This window comes from Lemur catta, chromosome 1 (assembly GCF_020740605.2).
Source record: "Lemur catta isolate mLemCat1 chromosome 1, mLemCat1.pri, whole genome shotgun sequence".
Taxonomy (NCBI): Eukaryota; Metazoa; Chordata; class Mammalia; order Primates; family Lemuridae; genus Lemur; species Lemur catta.
In genome coordinates, this window is record NC_059128.1 from 44196094 (window position 1) to 44212349 (window position 16256).

At 42.6% G+C, this 16256-nt stretch overlaps 1 protein-coding gene and 1 long non-coding RNA gene across 13 annotated transcripts in view; one reads left to right on the plus strand and one right to left on the minus strand.

Annotated features, from left to right (window-relative positions):
* The window catches only part of TRIM9 (tripartite motif containing 9), a 106848-nt gene that overhangs the window by 50000 nt on the left and 40592 nt on the right, over nucleotides 1-16256 (plus strand). For all 10 annotated transcript variants that reach the window (XM_045567281.1, XM_045567352.1, XM_045567340.1 and 7 more), the window contains exons 2-3: nucleotides 6227-6322; nucleotides 8517-8639. In XM_045567281.1, coding sequence (XP_045423237.1) covers nucleotides 6227-6322; nucleotides 8517-8639 — 219 coding nt within the window. The remainder of the gene's footprint in view (nucleotides 1-6226; nucleotides 6323-8516; nucleotides 8640-16256) is intronic.
* Nucleotides 2260-6785, minus strand: LOC123649325. 3 transcript variants are annotated; one of them, XR_006738989.1, is made up of 4 exons: nucleotides 6519-6785; nucleotides 6099-6335; nucleotides 2653-3107; nucleotides 2260-2383 (listed from the first exon to the last, which is right to left on the minus strand). It is a non-coding gene; the product is annotated as an uncharacterized LOC123649325 (long non-coding RNA). The 3 variants fall into 3 exon arrangements; XR_006738988.1 differs by lacking the exon at nucleotides 2260-2383 and having other exon boundaries at nucleotides 2485-3107; XR_006738990.1 differs by lacking the exon at nucleotides 2260-2383 and having other exon boundaries at nucleotides 2485-3107; nucleotides 5688-6335.

The window sequence follows — 16256 nt, forward strand, 5'->3', positions numbered from 1 at the left end:
TTCTGGAACTGGGATGGCTCTTCAGGGTTGTCCCGAAATTGAGGCACGGAGGCCCCAGCCATTCCCTGGCCTTCAGCAAAACAGTTAGTTCCCTCTGGCCAAGAGCAATTCCTAGTGTAATCAATGCAGCTGATAATCCCAGCAGCTGGGAAACAGACGCATAGCCTTTAAGAGAGGATTCTGGGTAGGGTACCGCAGTATTCACTACAAATAGGTACCATGTCCGTGATCACACAGCTAATAAGATGCTAGAATTTAAACCCAAGTTCTTCTGACTTTGAAGTCTGTCCTCCAAACTCCAATACCATATTGGTCCCTGTTGCCCTTTCTATGTAATTCAGTTGCTACGATCTGACAGAATAATGGCATTTCTGATACATTTTTATGGTTTAAAGAGTGAATGAAACAGCATGTTTGGATTTAAATTGTTAGAAAAAAAAGGAGCTAAATGGCATTATGCTTTAGCTTCTGGTGTGAATGTTTGTGTGCTTGCGTGTACAAGTCCAGCAATGAGGAAAAGGAAAGGGGATTATATATAACAGTGTGTTAGGTTAAACATGCATAGAGCCCTCCCCTTTCTGCCCTCCGCACGGCTCATAAAGTCAGGTTCACAACAAAAATGGTGAGATTTGTTTAAGATAAGAGAGATGTGCCGACTCAGGCAGGGGACCGTGTACCACTAGTGCGTGCTCCCTCACACAGCCTTCAAGTTAACCTGCACCTGCCGGAGGGTCAGCTCGTTGCCTGGGGAGTGCCCAGCTCTCCCTGGGTCAGAGTCAGTGCTAGCTGCCAAAGACAGACGCTAGTTAAAATGGTAAGAACAGATTTTAATCTGTCCTTTAATACACAATTCAATACACAATAGTGTATTATTTAATCAAGAATACACTATTGCAATGAGGAAAAGAGCCCAGCATGCACCAAACTCACTGTCAATTGGCACAGAGGCAACTGGGCACCTTAAAGGCAGGGAATAAGGAAAGGGGAGCAGGGACTTAGAGTCAGAGAAGTGCAAAATTACAAAAATCAGGAAGGAGGGACTGGTCTATATGAAACCCATCTAGGTTTGCTAGCTGGTGCTTATTGAAGTTAAGCTCTACCTTCCCACAGAGACTGGGAGATAGAGCTTCTATCTTCAGGTGTTGGATGGAACAAACATTAAATTCTTTTGACAGCCTTGAATTTTCTCAGGCAGGCACTTTAAAGGGGGCTAGGCTCATCTTATGGATTCAGCCTTGAACTGTTAGAAACTGTTAGTGTTTGTTCAAGTCTTTACAGGCCAAGGCCGAGGCCTAGTCGAGAAGAGGGCTCAGAGGAGCCTGGCTAGAGCTTGGTCAAGGAGAAAATCTCTCTCAAAAGCAGTTAGCAATACGCCACAGTTTAATGGACCAGTTCCCTATCCATAAGTCCCCTCTGACGCCAGCCTCTCCCAAGCCAAGAGCCTCCCCATACTCCACTGATGAGATATCTCACATACACACAGTCACATACATACACACATACTCACATTCTCACACACACACACACACACTCACACACACACTTTCACACACTCACATGCATATACTCACTCACACTCATACACATATACCTGTTGTCCCTAGGCTGTGTGCTTCAATTCCCAGGCCCAGCTACACATTTTGCAGATCACAACCCTGTTTTTTTTGCTGGGCCTAGAGCCACATTGGCATCTCTGGGCAGGCTGGCCTCTGAGGATTCCTGCCCATGCGACTATCATGAGCTGGGGTTCAGGTAGATCCAGGATCTTCCATCACCAGAGAAACCAGAGAACAGATCCCTTCTTGCAGGCAGCAAAGGAGCAAGTAGGAAAAACAGAAATTTTGCCTAGAAGGAGAATCATACCCCTTGGGCAGCTCAGCATGATAGTTCCCCAAATCACTAGTCACTCGGTGAGTTCTCATTCCGTTACCTTATTTCCCCACTCAGCCCAATCTCTGCCCAGGATCTCAGGCCAGGAGTTGATAAAGCTGGCATTGAACCTCAGTCCAAAGCATCTTCCCCTCTGCCATGAGACTCCCCTCTGACAGGGATCTTTTTCAAATTCACCAAAAACTTTACACAAGAAAAAAGAAGTTGAACATTTTGTAGGTTAACTAGTCATGCTGGAGTTGACGTATTATCTGACTGTTAAGTATAATCAAATCCCCTCATAATCGACCATAATCCCCTCATCGGCTCACCTTCTCTGGTTTTACACACTCTCACTGTGGGTTGTTTTGTGCCTTTCTGCAAGGGTGAGAGAAGAATTCTCTTTGTTTGGGAGGCTGGAGCAAAGAGCATGACTTTGGTATCAGACAAGGGTTTGTGTTCTGGCTCTTTGAGTTCAGTAAAACCTTCACGCAGGTATATCTTTTCTGTGCCTCTGCAAAGCAGCAGAGTGGTGATTGGGATTAAATAGAATCTACATTGAAAGCACCCATCAGAGTTCCTGGCTCATGAGAAATGACCAATATACTGTAACTATTAGAATTTCTTTCACTTTTTAATTGTACAATGTCACTAACGTAGTATGACTCAAAAATCAGTATTTCATCAGAAAAACTATCATTCTCCTGGGGGGGGAGGGCTTTGGGGCCTCCTTCAGAATCCCATGGCATCAGTGGTCACTTTCCTGCCGTGTTTTGTGTTTACCTTGGAACTCCGGGAGGAGGCGGAGTTGGCTTTGGTTCCCCGGCTGGGCGATGAACGGGGAGGCAGCAAGGTCGTTTTCTGGGCCATCAAGCTGCCTTGGCTTGTTTGCCGCCTCATCTGTTGTGTACCAATTCTTTGGCTGACCCTTTTGACCCATCCGGTGCCTGTAACTTCAGATCCCAGACAGCCAGAGTGCTTCCTTTCATTCGTCCCAGTTTGTCTCCATCCAACATTCACAGTAAATTGAGGGAAAAATGACACGTCAATGATATCTATGGCGGGGAAAGGAGAGAGACTCTATGTTTGGTCTGGGCATGCCTAGCAGCTTGGGCGGAAGCTCGGGCAACTTGGGGTTAGTCAGGCCGGATTCAATTTCGTTACCTGTTTGCTGAGCACCAGAAATAGGTTCTGAAACATCTGCCACAGTTGCTCCCAGGTTGAGCTCCTGATCTCTCCTAGGGAGACAAGCGGTGCCGAGGTGAGGGTGGAAGGTGGAGGGGGGAAGCCAGGCAAGGAGGGAAGGAGGAACAGCTTGCCATCTTTCTGGGAGACCTTGGTTGTTCCCAGCATGCGAGAACAACTCAAAGAAGAGCTGTCAGTGCTGGGCGGCTGCATCATTTTCCCATCTCATTCACTTTCAGATCATGACACCTTTTCAGTAAATTAGAAAACAAATATCCAAGAAATATGAATGCCATTGCTTAGGTACTTTAAACAGCTTTTAGAACCATGCCTTTCTCCTTCTAATGACTGCATGTACAGCCAGAGATGCTGTGCTGAAAACAAACACAACACATTAGCATCTTCAGTGTTCTGGTCATAAATTTACAGGGCTGCTCTGTGGTCCTGAATACAGAACATCTCCGTTAGCACACAGCAGGAATTTAAATGCTTCTGGGGAACAAAATCAATAATAATGTTCTTCTACATTAAATATAGCTTATAAATGTGATCAAAAGACTACCTTATAAAAGCAATGCACAGATAAATTCTTACAATAAGAGCACTTTCTAGGAATAAATACTTTTCCAGTGTTTTTTATTGTCTCCTGCACAATTTCTACAAGTGGATAAAGCTTAAGAGAAAGGTTTCTAGATCTTTATCTTCTAATGTAGTTGTTTATCAAATACCAGAATAATCACTGGCCAGGTAGAAGGCATTCTTGGGACTGAATGTAAATACAAAGAGAGGAAATCTGGAAATAAATTGATTTTTGCACTTCATTTATTGCTTTGCCATATAAAATCCTGAATGAGCCCAGCACTCTTTGTCACTACTGACTAATTTTTTTCTAAGTATATAGCAGCACCTGATTTCTGACTTACATAATACAGACCGAATTAATTGCAAGGTTTAGAGTACAAGAAATCAGGTAGCTTCACTTCTCTGTAGCCAAAGGAATTTGGCTTCTGTATTCAAACCTCTGTGTGGTTACTAAGAATAGGTTATAATAAAAAGAGGAAGAAAACTGTGGTAGCCTAGCAGATTTTTACTCATTCAGAAAAAAAAAAAGATATGAGTTTGGAAGTAACAATGAAAAAAAAAAGTCTCCTTTAAAATGTTTCTCTTATTTTATTGCCTGCTCTTCCAAATGAGACCCTTTTCCTTCACCTTTATCCCCTGGGCTCCTGGAAATAGTTCTTAAGGAGAAGCTTTTACCCCAAATAATGTTCCAGCTAGAACTTGATCATAAAGAATTGAGTAAGCCTTTTGCAACTGTAGGCTCACTTTGTGCTTTTTCTTACTCAGTTGTGTTGGTCCAGCCTCCTGGAGTCTGAGTACATAGAGCAACGTACAAGTGATCAAGGATATTCTCCAACAGAGAATATGATCCTGTTCCAGGAATCTGTCCTACGAATCCCTGCAGTCAGCAGGTGTTTGTGAGCAGGAATGAAGAAAGAGAATGAGTCAATGACAGCCAACATTTATTAAGCATGCATCATGCACTATGCACCAGCAGGGTTCTGGGCTTTAGGTATAGTATCTCATGCAATGCCCACAACACCCAAGAATAGTATTATTCTTATTTTATGGATGAGGTAAAACTATTTATTACAAAGGGTTGTACAGCCAGTAACTGGCAGCATTTATGAATTCAGAGTAATTCCCTTAACCACTACCATTTACTAGCAGGAGCTTTCACATGGGTTCATGCAGTCAACTCTCACAATAATCCAACTACCAAACGTTATTGTTCTTCCCATTTTTTCCACTAGAGTAATTCAGGCAGAGGTAACTTTCTCGAGGTCACACTTAGCAAGGGACAGAGCCAGAATCTGAACCCTTTTTAAAGCCTGTGTTCTTTCTGCCATCCCACATTGTTTCCACCAAGCATTTGGCATGCATATTTTTTAAGAGAGTCAGTGCTCAACTTTGTATTTAATAAGGCAAACATAAAAGAAAAACATTCACAGACCAAGAGATATAATTTTAGGATTCCTTCCTTTTACTAAAAGGAAAGGGTAGATGAAGCACTGTGTTGGCAAGGAAGAGAATGGGCTTTAGTTTCCAAAGAAGGTGGTGCGGAAAAGGGAGTCTGTCTCTGTGAGGATGAAAGGGTAAGCCCGATCTGCTAGGAGAAGGAGTTTTGTATCAAGTATAATGATAAGGGCTGCGAGTCATGGAAAATTCCAGAACAGGTACTAACAAGAAGCCTGGTGGTAGGTGCTGGCTCAGCTGCTCAAAGATGCCATCAGAACCCAGGTTCCCTCTCTTCCCACCCCTCCACCCATATCCTGAGGGTCTTCTCCTCATGTGAGTCAGAAGACATCCCATCCATCGTAAAGTCAGGGGGGCCCCGGGGAAAAGCTGCACCAGTCGCCACCAGTCCCATATCAGCAGAAAGGCAAAGCTTCCTCAGACCCCTCGCATCCCCAGCATGTTTCCACTTGGGTCTCATAGATCAGCAGTGTGTGCCATGGCCACCCCAGCAGGCAGGGAGGCTGGGACAGCAGTGCCTAGCTGCACACCTTATCTCCCTAGCAGAATTGCACCCGCACACGGGTGGGGTGGGGTGGAGGTCAGAGAGAGCAAACCTTGGTTTAGGAGGCTAGTGTGGAGAGGAGTTAGGGCAGCAGGGCTGTACTTGGGAGAAGCTGGGAAGCGGAACCTAATCCTTCCTTCCTTCGTCCTGTTCTCACTCTCTTCATTCTTTCTGCTCCAATCCCAGGCCAGTAGCCTTTTGGGCTAAGTAAAGTTGATAATAATCAGATTATCTGACTCATTGTTCTGTTTTGTTAGTCCTTAGTAAATAATAGGTATTAAATAAATTATTAATTAATGAATGAAATGAGGAAATTCTAGGTAGGTATCAGCTGGTGAGGGCCTTTGGCTGCCCTGGCTAGAAGTTTTCACCACATCAGAGGAAAAACTAACCCGGTGCCAAGGAGTTTGGACACCACTGTTACCAGAATCCACATGTACAAATGTCAGCTAAATGGCCCAACCTCAGACAAGAGGACTCTGAGGAGGCTGATGACTCTCTGACTTGGGGTCTTGCTGAAAACAACCACGTGTGGCTTCATTGCGGCTTCCTCTGATTATAGCTCCATGGTTCCTTTCTTTGTCTTTGCAGAGCCAGCTCTCCCAGGCGCTGAACGGACTGTCAGACAGGGCCAAAGAAGCCAAGGAGTTCCTGGTACAGCTTCGCAACATGGTCCAGCAGATTCAGGTATTGGCATCACCTGGAACACCCAGGAAACCCCATGGGTTAATGTGTAACTGTGTAGTGGGGGAGTTTGTTTCTTTTCTTGTATTTTTATGTGTTGTGGAAAAATTCCTATTAATTTTTTTTAATGCTGTATCTTCTATACATACAAACATACATACAGATCAACTTCAAACATATTCCTTCTTAAGATGGTTACCTTTTGCCAACAAGCTGGAAACACAGCCTGGTTTTCCAAGTGGTTGCTGTCTTCCACACTGACGTCCTAATTCTCTACTACTGAATATTCAGAAAGAGTCCTATTTCTTTGTGAATTCAGGGTCATTATTGCAAAGTTTTTTTATAGGTTCCCAAAGCACCTTGTGACAAGTATATCTTATTTAATGGTAACAAGTCACATTTTCTCTCTTTTTTCTTTCTTCCTTCTTTTCTTTCTTTTTTTCCTTCTTTTCTTCCTTCCTTTCCTTTTGTCCTTCCTTTCTTCCTTCTTGATCCATGATAATGCTTCTTCTCCACTTACATACTTAAATATTTTTCAACCATGATCCCCTAGGGATTATAATTTCACATTGCTTCATCTGGACACAATGGCCAGCAGGTCAACCAACATTTGAGCGCTCATGAATTCTCCATTATAGCTGAAGGGGAAAGGGCATAGTAGCTAAAGCAATGACCCTGTGAACTGTTTGGCATTCTTATGTTTTGAGGTTTGCCTCACAGAAATAACCTTAGCTCTGGCCTACAATAAATTGGCTTTCTAAGTTAATATTTAACCCATGTCAAGGCAGAAATGGATTTTTAAATGTAAGCTGTCCTTTCAAAGCATTACACACTGATTTCTTTGCCTTTTTTTTTTTTTTTGGCATGTATGCCTATGTTAAAACTTTTGATTCCCTAACAACCTAACCATTTTGTATACTTCCTTCTGTTTTCCAAAGCAAGAGTTTATCAATCAGTCCTTTCTTTGCTTTTGCTGGCATAAAATGTGCAGCCCCAGGCTTGCCTCTGCCCTGGCCTCTTCATCAGAGCAAAGCTTTCTTTCTGCTTAAAATCAGTGACAGAGCCTATAAGGACAAGGTTTCCCCCCTACTGAAATTTACATGTGTAGAAGCCATTGCTCAAGCAATTACTAATGCATACCTTATACGAAGACCTTGAATTTGGAACAGTTACCAAATACGTATCAGTTAATTATTATATAAAGAGACACAGTTCTTTATGACTTTGGGAATAAATTAAAATTTGATAGGCTAAGTTGTTCCTTCCTTGCCAGCCCCCAAATTTTATAGTTTACTCAATAGGGTGCTGTTTTTTAAGTGCTGTTATTGCATATATGAGTATTTAGCTTTCATTTGCTGTAAATTACATTTTTTTTCAGATTATGGTTTAAGAATGAAAATTATATATGTACCTCATTGAAAGGATTATCTTTAATAAATGTTTATAACTCAGAGAATTGATTAAAAGAAATATCTATGGCATGTGTAGATTTAAATCAAATAAAAGTGTTATAGTCAGCATTTCATTTAAACATCATGGAGAAGCTATAATTCATTTAGTATATAGCTGCCTTTGCTGCACAAGCTGTTGATTCATGTCTGATTTTTACGGCAGGTTGATGACTATTAGAAGCATTGATGGTTCTTAACTGTCTTCCTTAATGAAAGGGGCAAGTACTTTTGCCCATTATTCTTATATCTTATAAACTTCTGTTATTATTGGATTATTGTTTAATATTGAAGACCATTGACATCCTCTTTCTTCCCTTGGATTTACTGATTCCTGGCTCTCGTGCCTTGATAATACCCCACTGCCTCCTGGCTGCCTTTCTGAATGCCAGCTTTCACCATGCATACATGTCCCTCGAAAGGATTCATGTCCGACTCTACAAACTAAAGCTTTATTTTACTTAATATAATTTAAATTGTGGAGATGATACCCTTTTGATAAAAATAAACTTAAGTGATAAATATTTATCCTTTCAATCTAAATTTAAAGCAAAACACTACCACTATAGAGTAAAGTTTATCCAGTTATTCAAAAAATACCAAATGTGCATTGTGGACAGAGTTTCTTTTCATTCCCTTCAGCAGGGATTTCTACCCCACACGCGCATGGGGCGGGGGGCAGCTCTGTTCTCTCTGGTAGCCCAAGACACCCAGCACCTCGCAGCTGAGAAATGTGCTCTGTCACACAGGAGAACAGTGTGGAGTTTGAAGCGTGCCTGGTGGCCCAGTGTGATGCCCTTATCGATGCCCTGAACAGAAGGAAAGCCCAGCTGCTGGCCCGTGTCAACAAGGAGCATGAGCACAAGCTGAAGGTGAGTGCTGCACTGTGGGGAGAGCAGAAAGCCAAGGAGCCTGGCTCCAGGGACCCTGATGGGCAGGCTAGGGGAAGTCCCTCCCCTGGGCAGGAGGGGACGATGCACACAGGAGTGAGCAGCCAGTGGCCTGGCCAGAAAGGAGCCAGCACATCCCTTCATTCACCACTTACTCCTTCATTTACCCAACCAGTGGGCCAGAAACTGCTATGGGTGCCGGAATAATAAATAAATAAAAATGCCCGCCTTCATAGGCTTATATTCTACCAGGAGGGGTAAACAGTAAGCAAGATAGGTAGCTTCATTCGTTTTATGTTGCGATAACAAAATACCATGGACCAGGTTATTATAAACAATAGAAGATTACTGGCTCATGATTCTGGAGGCTGTGAAGTCCGGGAACATGGCACTGGCATCTGGTGAGGGCCTTCGTGCTGTGTCGTCCTGTGGTGGAAGGCAGAAGGGCAAGTGAGCGTGGGAGACAGAGAGGGGACGGGGGCTGAACTTCATGCTTTTTTCAGGATCCCACCCCCACAATGACTCCCGAGATACAGCATTAATCTTGTGAGGGCAGAGCCCCCATGGCCAAAGCACCTCTTAAATACTCCTCTTAATACTGCTTTGATGGCAAGTAAATTCCAAAGTGCATTTTAGAGGGGATATTCAAACCACAACAATGAGTAAAATGTTCAGTATGTTAGTAAAAAGTGCCAAGAAAAATAAAATTTAAAAGGCAGGAAAAGGGGATGGTGAGTTCGGGGGATGGGGGTTGAAATTTTAGATACGGTGGCCATACAGAGGCAAAAGTGCATTTTTGAATTGGAAAACAGAAAACAAATAAGATTTGTCGTAACTTCTGAAGGGAACTTTACAGTTGGACAGCTGTATGGGCTTTTGTCACCACACGGTGGGGTCAACTGGCTACAGGTATAGGACCCTGCTGGTGGGGCTGGTCCTCCTGGAGACATCTGATATCCCATCTATTGCCCCTCTGGAGCAGGGCCGCAAGGTGTGAGAGCAGGGTGGGTGGATGAGACCAGCGAGGCAGAAGGGAGTCCAGCAGGGGGCAATCAGCCAGGGCGGGGCATCAGGAAGCCTCAGGGTGGCTGCCAGTGGGTGGCGGGTGGGTGTGCAGTGTTGGCCTGGGACTGAGGTGAAGGGAGAATGATGTCTGGCTGTAGGCTCAGAGTGCTGGGTAGAGGTACTGGGAGAGGATGGGACATGGGGGTAAGAATCCTGCCCTATGGAGATTTCAGTTCAGTGGAAGAGATAAGCCACACCCACAAATGACTCCAACATGGGTAGAGAGCGAGCTTCCAGGAGAAAGGTGGCCACTGCCATAGAATTTGTGAGGAGGGCAAAATTACTTGCAGCTGAAAGGGTCCCAGAGCACCTCATAAAAGAGCTGGCATCCAAATAGCCCAAACTGCAGGAGGTCTGTGTTACTGGCCTCTTTGCTTACATTCTTGCCTGCAGGAATCAGCTAAGCTGTCAGGGGAGAAAACAGCAATCAGCACAGTGTGAACCATGGTCTTGCTTCTTCCATTTAGGCCTGAGGACCAATAGATGTTTTGTTTCTATCGCCTGCCCTAACATAACTAAAAGATTGTCACTATAGCCCTTCAATTTCAGCACCCTTCAGAAACCCAGAATTTTATTGTTATAGCAGTCCTCAAAATATCACTTGAATCACACAGAGCTGTGTAAAATAAAACTGCAGATGTCTTTGGGAAATGAACTGGACGACTAGGGTCTCCCCTGCTAAATAGTGGAACAACTATTTAAGTACTTAGACATAAAATTGTAACTTTTTCTTAATAGAAATCTTTTTTTTTAAACATTACAAATGGACCCAGTGTGATGGCGCATGCCTGTAATCCCAGCACTTTGGGAGGCTGAGGAGGGAAGATCACTTGAGGCCAGGAGTTCAAGGTTACAGTGAGTGATGATCACCTACACCACTGCACTCCAGCCTGAGCAACATAGCGAGACCCTGTCTTTAAAAAAAAAAAAAAATTGGAAATACTTTTCTGGCAGTTTTAAAACAAAGCATGGTAGGTAGGTGACTATCGTTGCAACTCCAGGTTTTCTATACAGGAGAGACAGCAATCAGGGCAGCAATCTGTTGCGGCCCGATTACAGAACTGGGGATGAACACAGAAAGAAACACACAGACACACAAAGATGGTACAAGACTGCAGCTCGAAAGCACCAGTCGTTTTATTTTTATACTTTCTGCCCCGCAGCTACTTCCTGGTATGTGACTTTCTTTGATGCCTTGAGGTGGCCTGTTCCATTCGTTCTGGGCGATTGCTCAAGGGAGGTGAATGTTTGCATCTCAACCTCTTGATCGCATTACCTCGTGCAGGACAATGAGACGCCTTGGCTTGTGTGCAAGACCCCAGGCCCTTGGCTATCTGTCATAAGGAAGGTTTGTTTGTTCAACAGGCCGTGTCTGGACCTATTGATCTCTGGCCTCAAGAAGCACGTCCAGCTTCGCTGACTCTGGGCAAAAGCCAATTTCCTGCCCAGGGGCGGCCCCTACACAGTCCGGAGGGAAGAGGAAATCAAAGAATGAGAATGCATCATTTATCCCTATCAAAGACGGCGGAAGGCATGAAAAGCCCCCATGTCCTCCCGCTACCTCTGCAGGACAGGACTGTGTGAAAATCAGTTAGGGACTGTGCTGTGGACGCAGATGTAGATTGCACAGGAGTGGCTTTAAGGCAGCATGGGACACCACGACCCATGACTTTGTCCTTTTTCCATCCACCTGCACTGGCTGGGCTGCCCTGCCAGGGCACGTGGATGTGCTGGGGACTGCTGAGCAGAGGCAGCTGCCTGTCCTCACTGCACCCTGCCCAGCCTGGAGTTCCCTGCCCCAGACCTCAAAGGACCGCAGAAACCAGAGACAGGTGGCTGGTTGTCCCTCACGGCAGCAAAGCTGTTCTGTCTTCTGTCCTGAGCAATTTGTTTCTTCTGCTATTTTAAGCTGATTGTGTCCGTCACTGCTTCTAAAAACAGCCACCAATGCTGCTGCCGCCATGACACTGATATGGGCCTCTACGGCTCCCTCTCTCTTCTCTTCCCCTGCCTTTTCCCTCTCTTGTCACTTTCATTGCTACTTAGATTTATGAGAAAAGACTGGCCTTTTATAGATATCACTTGCCAAGCACAGTACTTCTTTCTGTCTTTGTTGGCTAAGCCATCATTCACTGTCCCACGGGCATAATCTTATGTTCTTCCGCTTCCCTTTGGCTGAGTTCTCTGGGGGCCTGCTTTTTGCTGACAAAGAGGGGAGTTGTGTGTGCATTTTCCTGGCAACTTCTCTCCTTGAGCAATCCAAAAGGCTGGGGATGCTGGAAAGCAAGTGTGTATTTACACAGTCTTTATAATCTGCTCATGTCCCTCTCTGAAAGCACTGATTGCTTGAACAGATGTAACAGCTCTGGTTCTGAGGCAAGATGGAGCTGACTGGTGAAGAGCCCAGATTCTGTATCATAGAGACCAGGGTAAGAGGACACACTTTACCACTTACTAAGTCTCCAACCTTGGGCAAATCTGTGGCTCAGTTGATTTCATCTGTGTGTAAAATAAGGCCAGAGTGGTACCTCACAGGAGATTGTGAAGAGCTCGGTGCAGTCCTCAATCTATATTAGCTATTATTATTGTTGTTATCATTGAGAGAGAATAACGGGAAATACAGTTCCATTCAACCCACTGAAGAAGTGTTTCCAGGGGCTTGTATTCCGTAATACCATAGCTCATGGTGTAAGATTAGTCCACATACTGGTGGTGTTATCTCTGAATCTGAGAGATTCTTTTGTGGCCTCAGTTTATAATTGAACATTCTATGAAATAGTTCACAAAGTTGGGCGAGCTATTTTTAAAAGCTAAGAAAGCAAAAAGGCTTTGACACACATGCAGATGTGGTCATATTTTAGGAAAACTGAAATGTAAATTATAGGTAATACTGTTCTGTGGTTTGAAAAAATGCTGGGAGCCAAATATCTGTTTTCAGGATGTGGTGAACTAAAGCAAATGTCAAAAAACTACTGGAGGAAAAAAGTGTTTCTGAGCTTCCAGGAAATATTACTAACACATATCTGGAACTACTTGGGCAATATTCCAACAATCGGCAGAGTAAACTGGATCCCCAGGATTTTTTGTCCTTATCTCTACCTTGTGTTAACATCCTTCCAAGGTCTTCCCTACCTGTGTAAAGCCCTAAACTTTCCTCACTCTCTATGATCATCACAGGGAATTTGTGACAACACTTAACTTAAAATCTGTCATTAGTGAGATCTATGCTTTTCTTCAGAAACTTTTCATTTTCTTTTGGTAAGCCAAAGGAATATCTGAGAATTATTTTTCCCTATGTAACATTCAGAATTTGAAGTAATTCTGAAGTCATCTTAAAGGTGTTCTTGCTCTAATATTTTAGAAAGCATTCAGACATTGAATAGTACAAGGTGATATATATCTTCTTGGTTACCTTTCAATTCTAAGGTCCTCTGAAAGAAAAAAATGTGATAGTTACTCAAAATCTTTCTGGAAAACTATCTACTCCTTAATTTCTATGTGTGGTTGGTAAATTTAACATACCAACAAAATGACTCAGCAAGGATGCTGAGGGATAATGATGAAGCTCACTGTGTTAGAGACTTCATATTTACAGAGAGCTTTCATGTGCCAATTATAATTACCTAGAATGCTTGATTTTGAGTCCTAGTGTACCACTGGGTTTTGTTAGAATCATTACTATTATTTTCATCATTATCTTTGTTATTATTTCCCATGTATTGCCTGTTATGATCCAATTATGTTTGCAAAAAATTAATTATAGGGCCATATCCTTTAAAGTACAAATTTACATTGCGAATATTATTGGCTTATGAACTGCTTACTTCAGCTATTTTGCCATTGCTTCATAACAGGCAAATAATTTTTTGATTCAGATGAGAGAGAAAGAAAATGAAAGGAAGGGAGGGAGGAAGGAAGGAATTTAAAAGTAATTAGATGTGACTTGACTAGCTATAGCCATTATTAGAAAGAAAAAGCAACAAATTCAAGCCAATAACCTGCTCAATACCAATAAAACTATGGCAAAGAGTGTAGTTAGTCCATTACGATGAAGACATTTGGAAAATGCAGGCACATAGAACAACTTGAAACCTTCAACCGCCCGCAGCAGAAGTCTGTAGGGGCCAACTCCAATCTCTCAGCCACAATTATGATTGATTACAAGCCCGTAATTAGTAAGGAATTCCTTTCAGAGTTTCATTTGGAAAATTGTGTGGTCCTCTGCTTCCCACCCTGTAGGAGCAAGTCACAGATAGTCTGTATGGGATTGGGTGCCCAGGGCCCATGGAATCACCAGGAAGCTACTACACACAGCTGGGATTCCCCTATGTTAGGGGACACATCCTTGAAAACCTCCCTACTCAGTTTGGCAATGGCCGTGAAGGGCAGTTTCAGAATTTCTTTAAGGCCCTTTGCCTAAACCCGCATATGGGTGACACTCCTTACCTGCAAAAGGCACCTAACTCATACTTTGAAGATGGTGGAGTAATCCACTATACCTACTGCACCTCACATCCCACAAAACACCATATTGCATCACTTTTATTGGGACCCACCATCAATGGCAAACGTTCTCCTGTGTGGTTGGGACTGCACCAATAAATATGCTTATCTCTTTAAATGCCTTGTATTTCTTCCCTTGTTAACTTCTCGTGCAAGGATAAGTATTCTATACACTAAGAGTGTGCTTTGCATATTCCACTCAGTGTTTATTGATAAGGCTGTTGCTGACATTCACATTTCTGGAATAGAAATTTCACAGCTTTACTGTTAAAATCTCAAGTCTTCCTCAAAACAGGTGCATGTTTAATTTATTTAATAGGGCTAAATGATCCTTTTCTTGATTAAAAACTCAAAGCCTCAGACTTGTCTTTGATGATTAGTTACCAGTGTGGGTAAGTTAATAACATTAGTACAGAGAGGGTGGTGTCAAGAGAATGAGAAAAATATTTGCCTGAAACCATGTGGGAAAATGGTGGCATGGGAGAAATTTTAAATATTCTTCCTTAATTTAAATGCCTCTAAGTCTCAGTGAATGTAACAACAATATGGTAGCTAACATTTTACTTTAGGAAAAAGCAGGAGAATTTTTTATTTTACCAGATGAATCTAACAGCCAGTGCACTACACCTTTAACTCACACGTGAGTCAATTCAAAGCATCAGTGGGTCACTGTGCTTCAGGAGATGATGGGACACATAGAAACAACCCCCCACCCCAACCAAAGTACCCATAGAAAACAATTCTTCAGGCTTGCATCTTAAAGGTACAGTCAGCCCTCCATGTTTGTGGGTTCTGCATCCATGAATTATACCAATGATGGATTGAAAATATTTGGGGAAAAAAAATGTCTGTACTGAACATGTACAGACTTTTTTTTCTTGTAATTTTTCTCCGAACAATATAAAAACTATTTATGTAGCATTTACATTGTATTAGGTATTATAAGTAATCTAGAGATGATTTAAAGTGTACAGGAGGATGTGCTTAGGTTATATGAAAATACAGCATCATTTTACATCGCAGACTTAAGCATCCATGGATTTTGGTATTTGCAGAGTCCTGGAACCAATCCTCCACGGATACTGAGCAACAACTGTACTTGGACCTTAGATAGAAACAAACAAAAAGAGTTAAAGGATTACCTTATGCTTAAGGAAAATTGTTTTAAACTGTGATGGGAAGGCATATATGTGTATATATATACACATATATATGTATATATGTATAGATATGTGTATATGTGTGTGTATACATATAGAAAGAGAGAGAGACAGGGTCTTGCTATGTTGCCCAGGCTAGAGTACAGTGGCGTGATCATAGCTCACTTTAACCTTGAACTCCTGGGCTCAAGCAATCCTCCTAGCTCAGCCTCCCAAAGTGCTAGGATTACAGGTGTGAGCCTCAGTGCCCAACCAATATTTAAGAAAGAATTTTTTTAAATAGGAGTGTTAATATTTACTTAGAGTAACAATTCCATAATCATATCTCTTCAGAACCTACGATGAGAGAATTATGAGAAAAAGTATTTATTAAAAAGAATAAAGAAAAATTTTTAAATAGCCACATAAAAAGTGAATGGAGATGGGGAAAAGGTGTCAAGTTCAAAGCTGGATAAAAATTGAAATTCCTTTTAATTAACCTCAGGTCTTGCTGCTAGTTGTGTCCTATGAACTGACTGGAGGAAGGAGAGTGGCCTAGTAATCATGGAAACGTAGTCGTGGACGGGCAGAACAGAATTTTACATTTGTATTGTATACGCTCTCCTGGGCTACTCTATGCTACTGAAAAAGTCCGAGCATTCAAAGGGACACAACAGTTACTCAGACTCTCCTTTAACGAGTGGTGTCAATGTCATATCCTAATCCAAGAAATAACCTTTGTAAATTTGCCACTTAACAAAATAGAACTGTTCAAATGATTGATAGGCACTTGCCATCCAGAACAGATGGTGGCTCTGCTGATAAAATTTTAAAAGCCTTCTCTGAAACTGTGGACTACAGATTAATTCACTATCCTGTGAGAGCTGGTTTG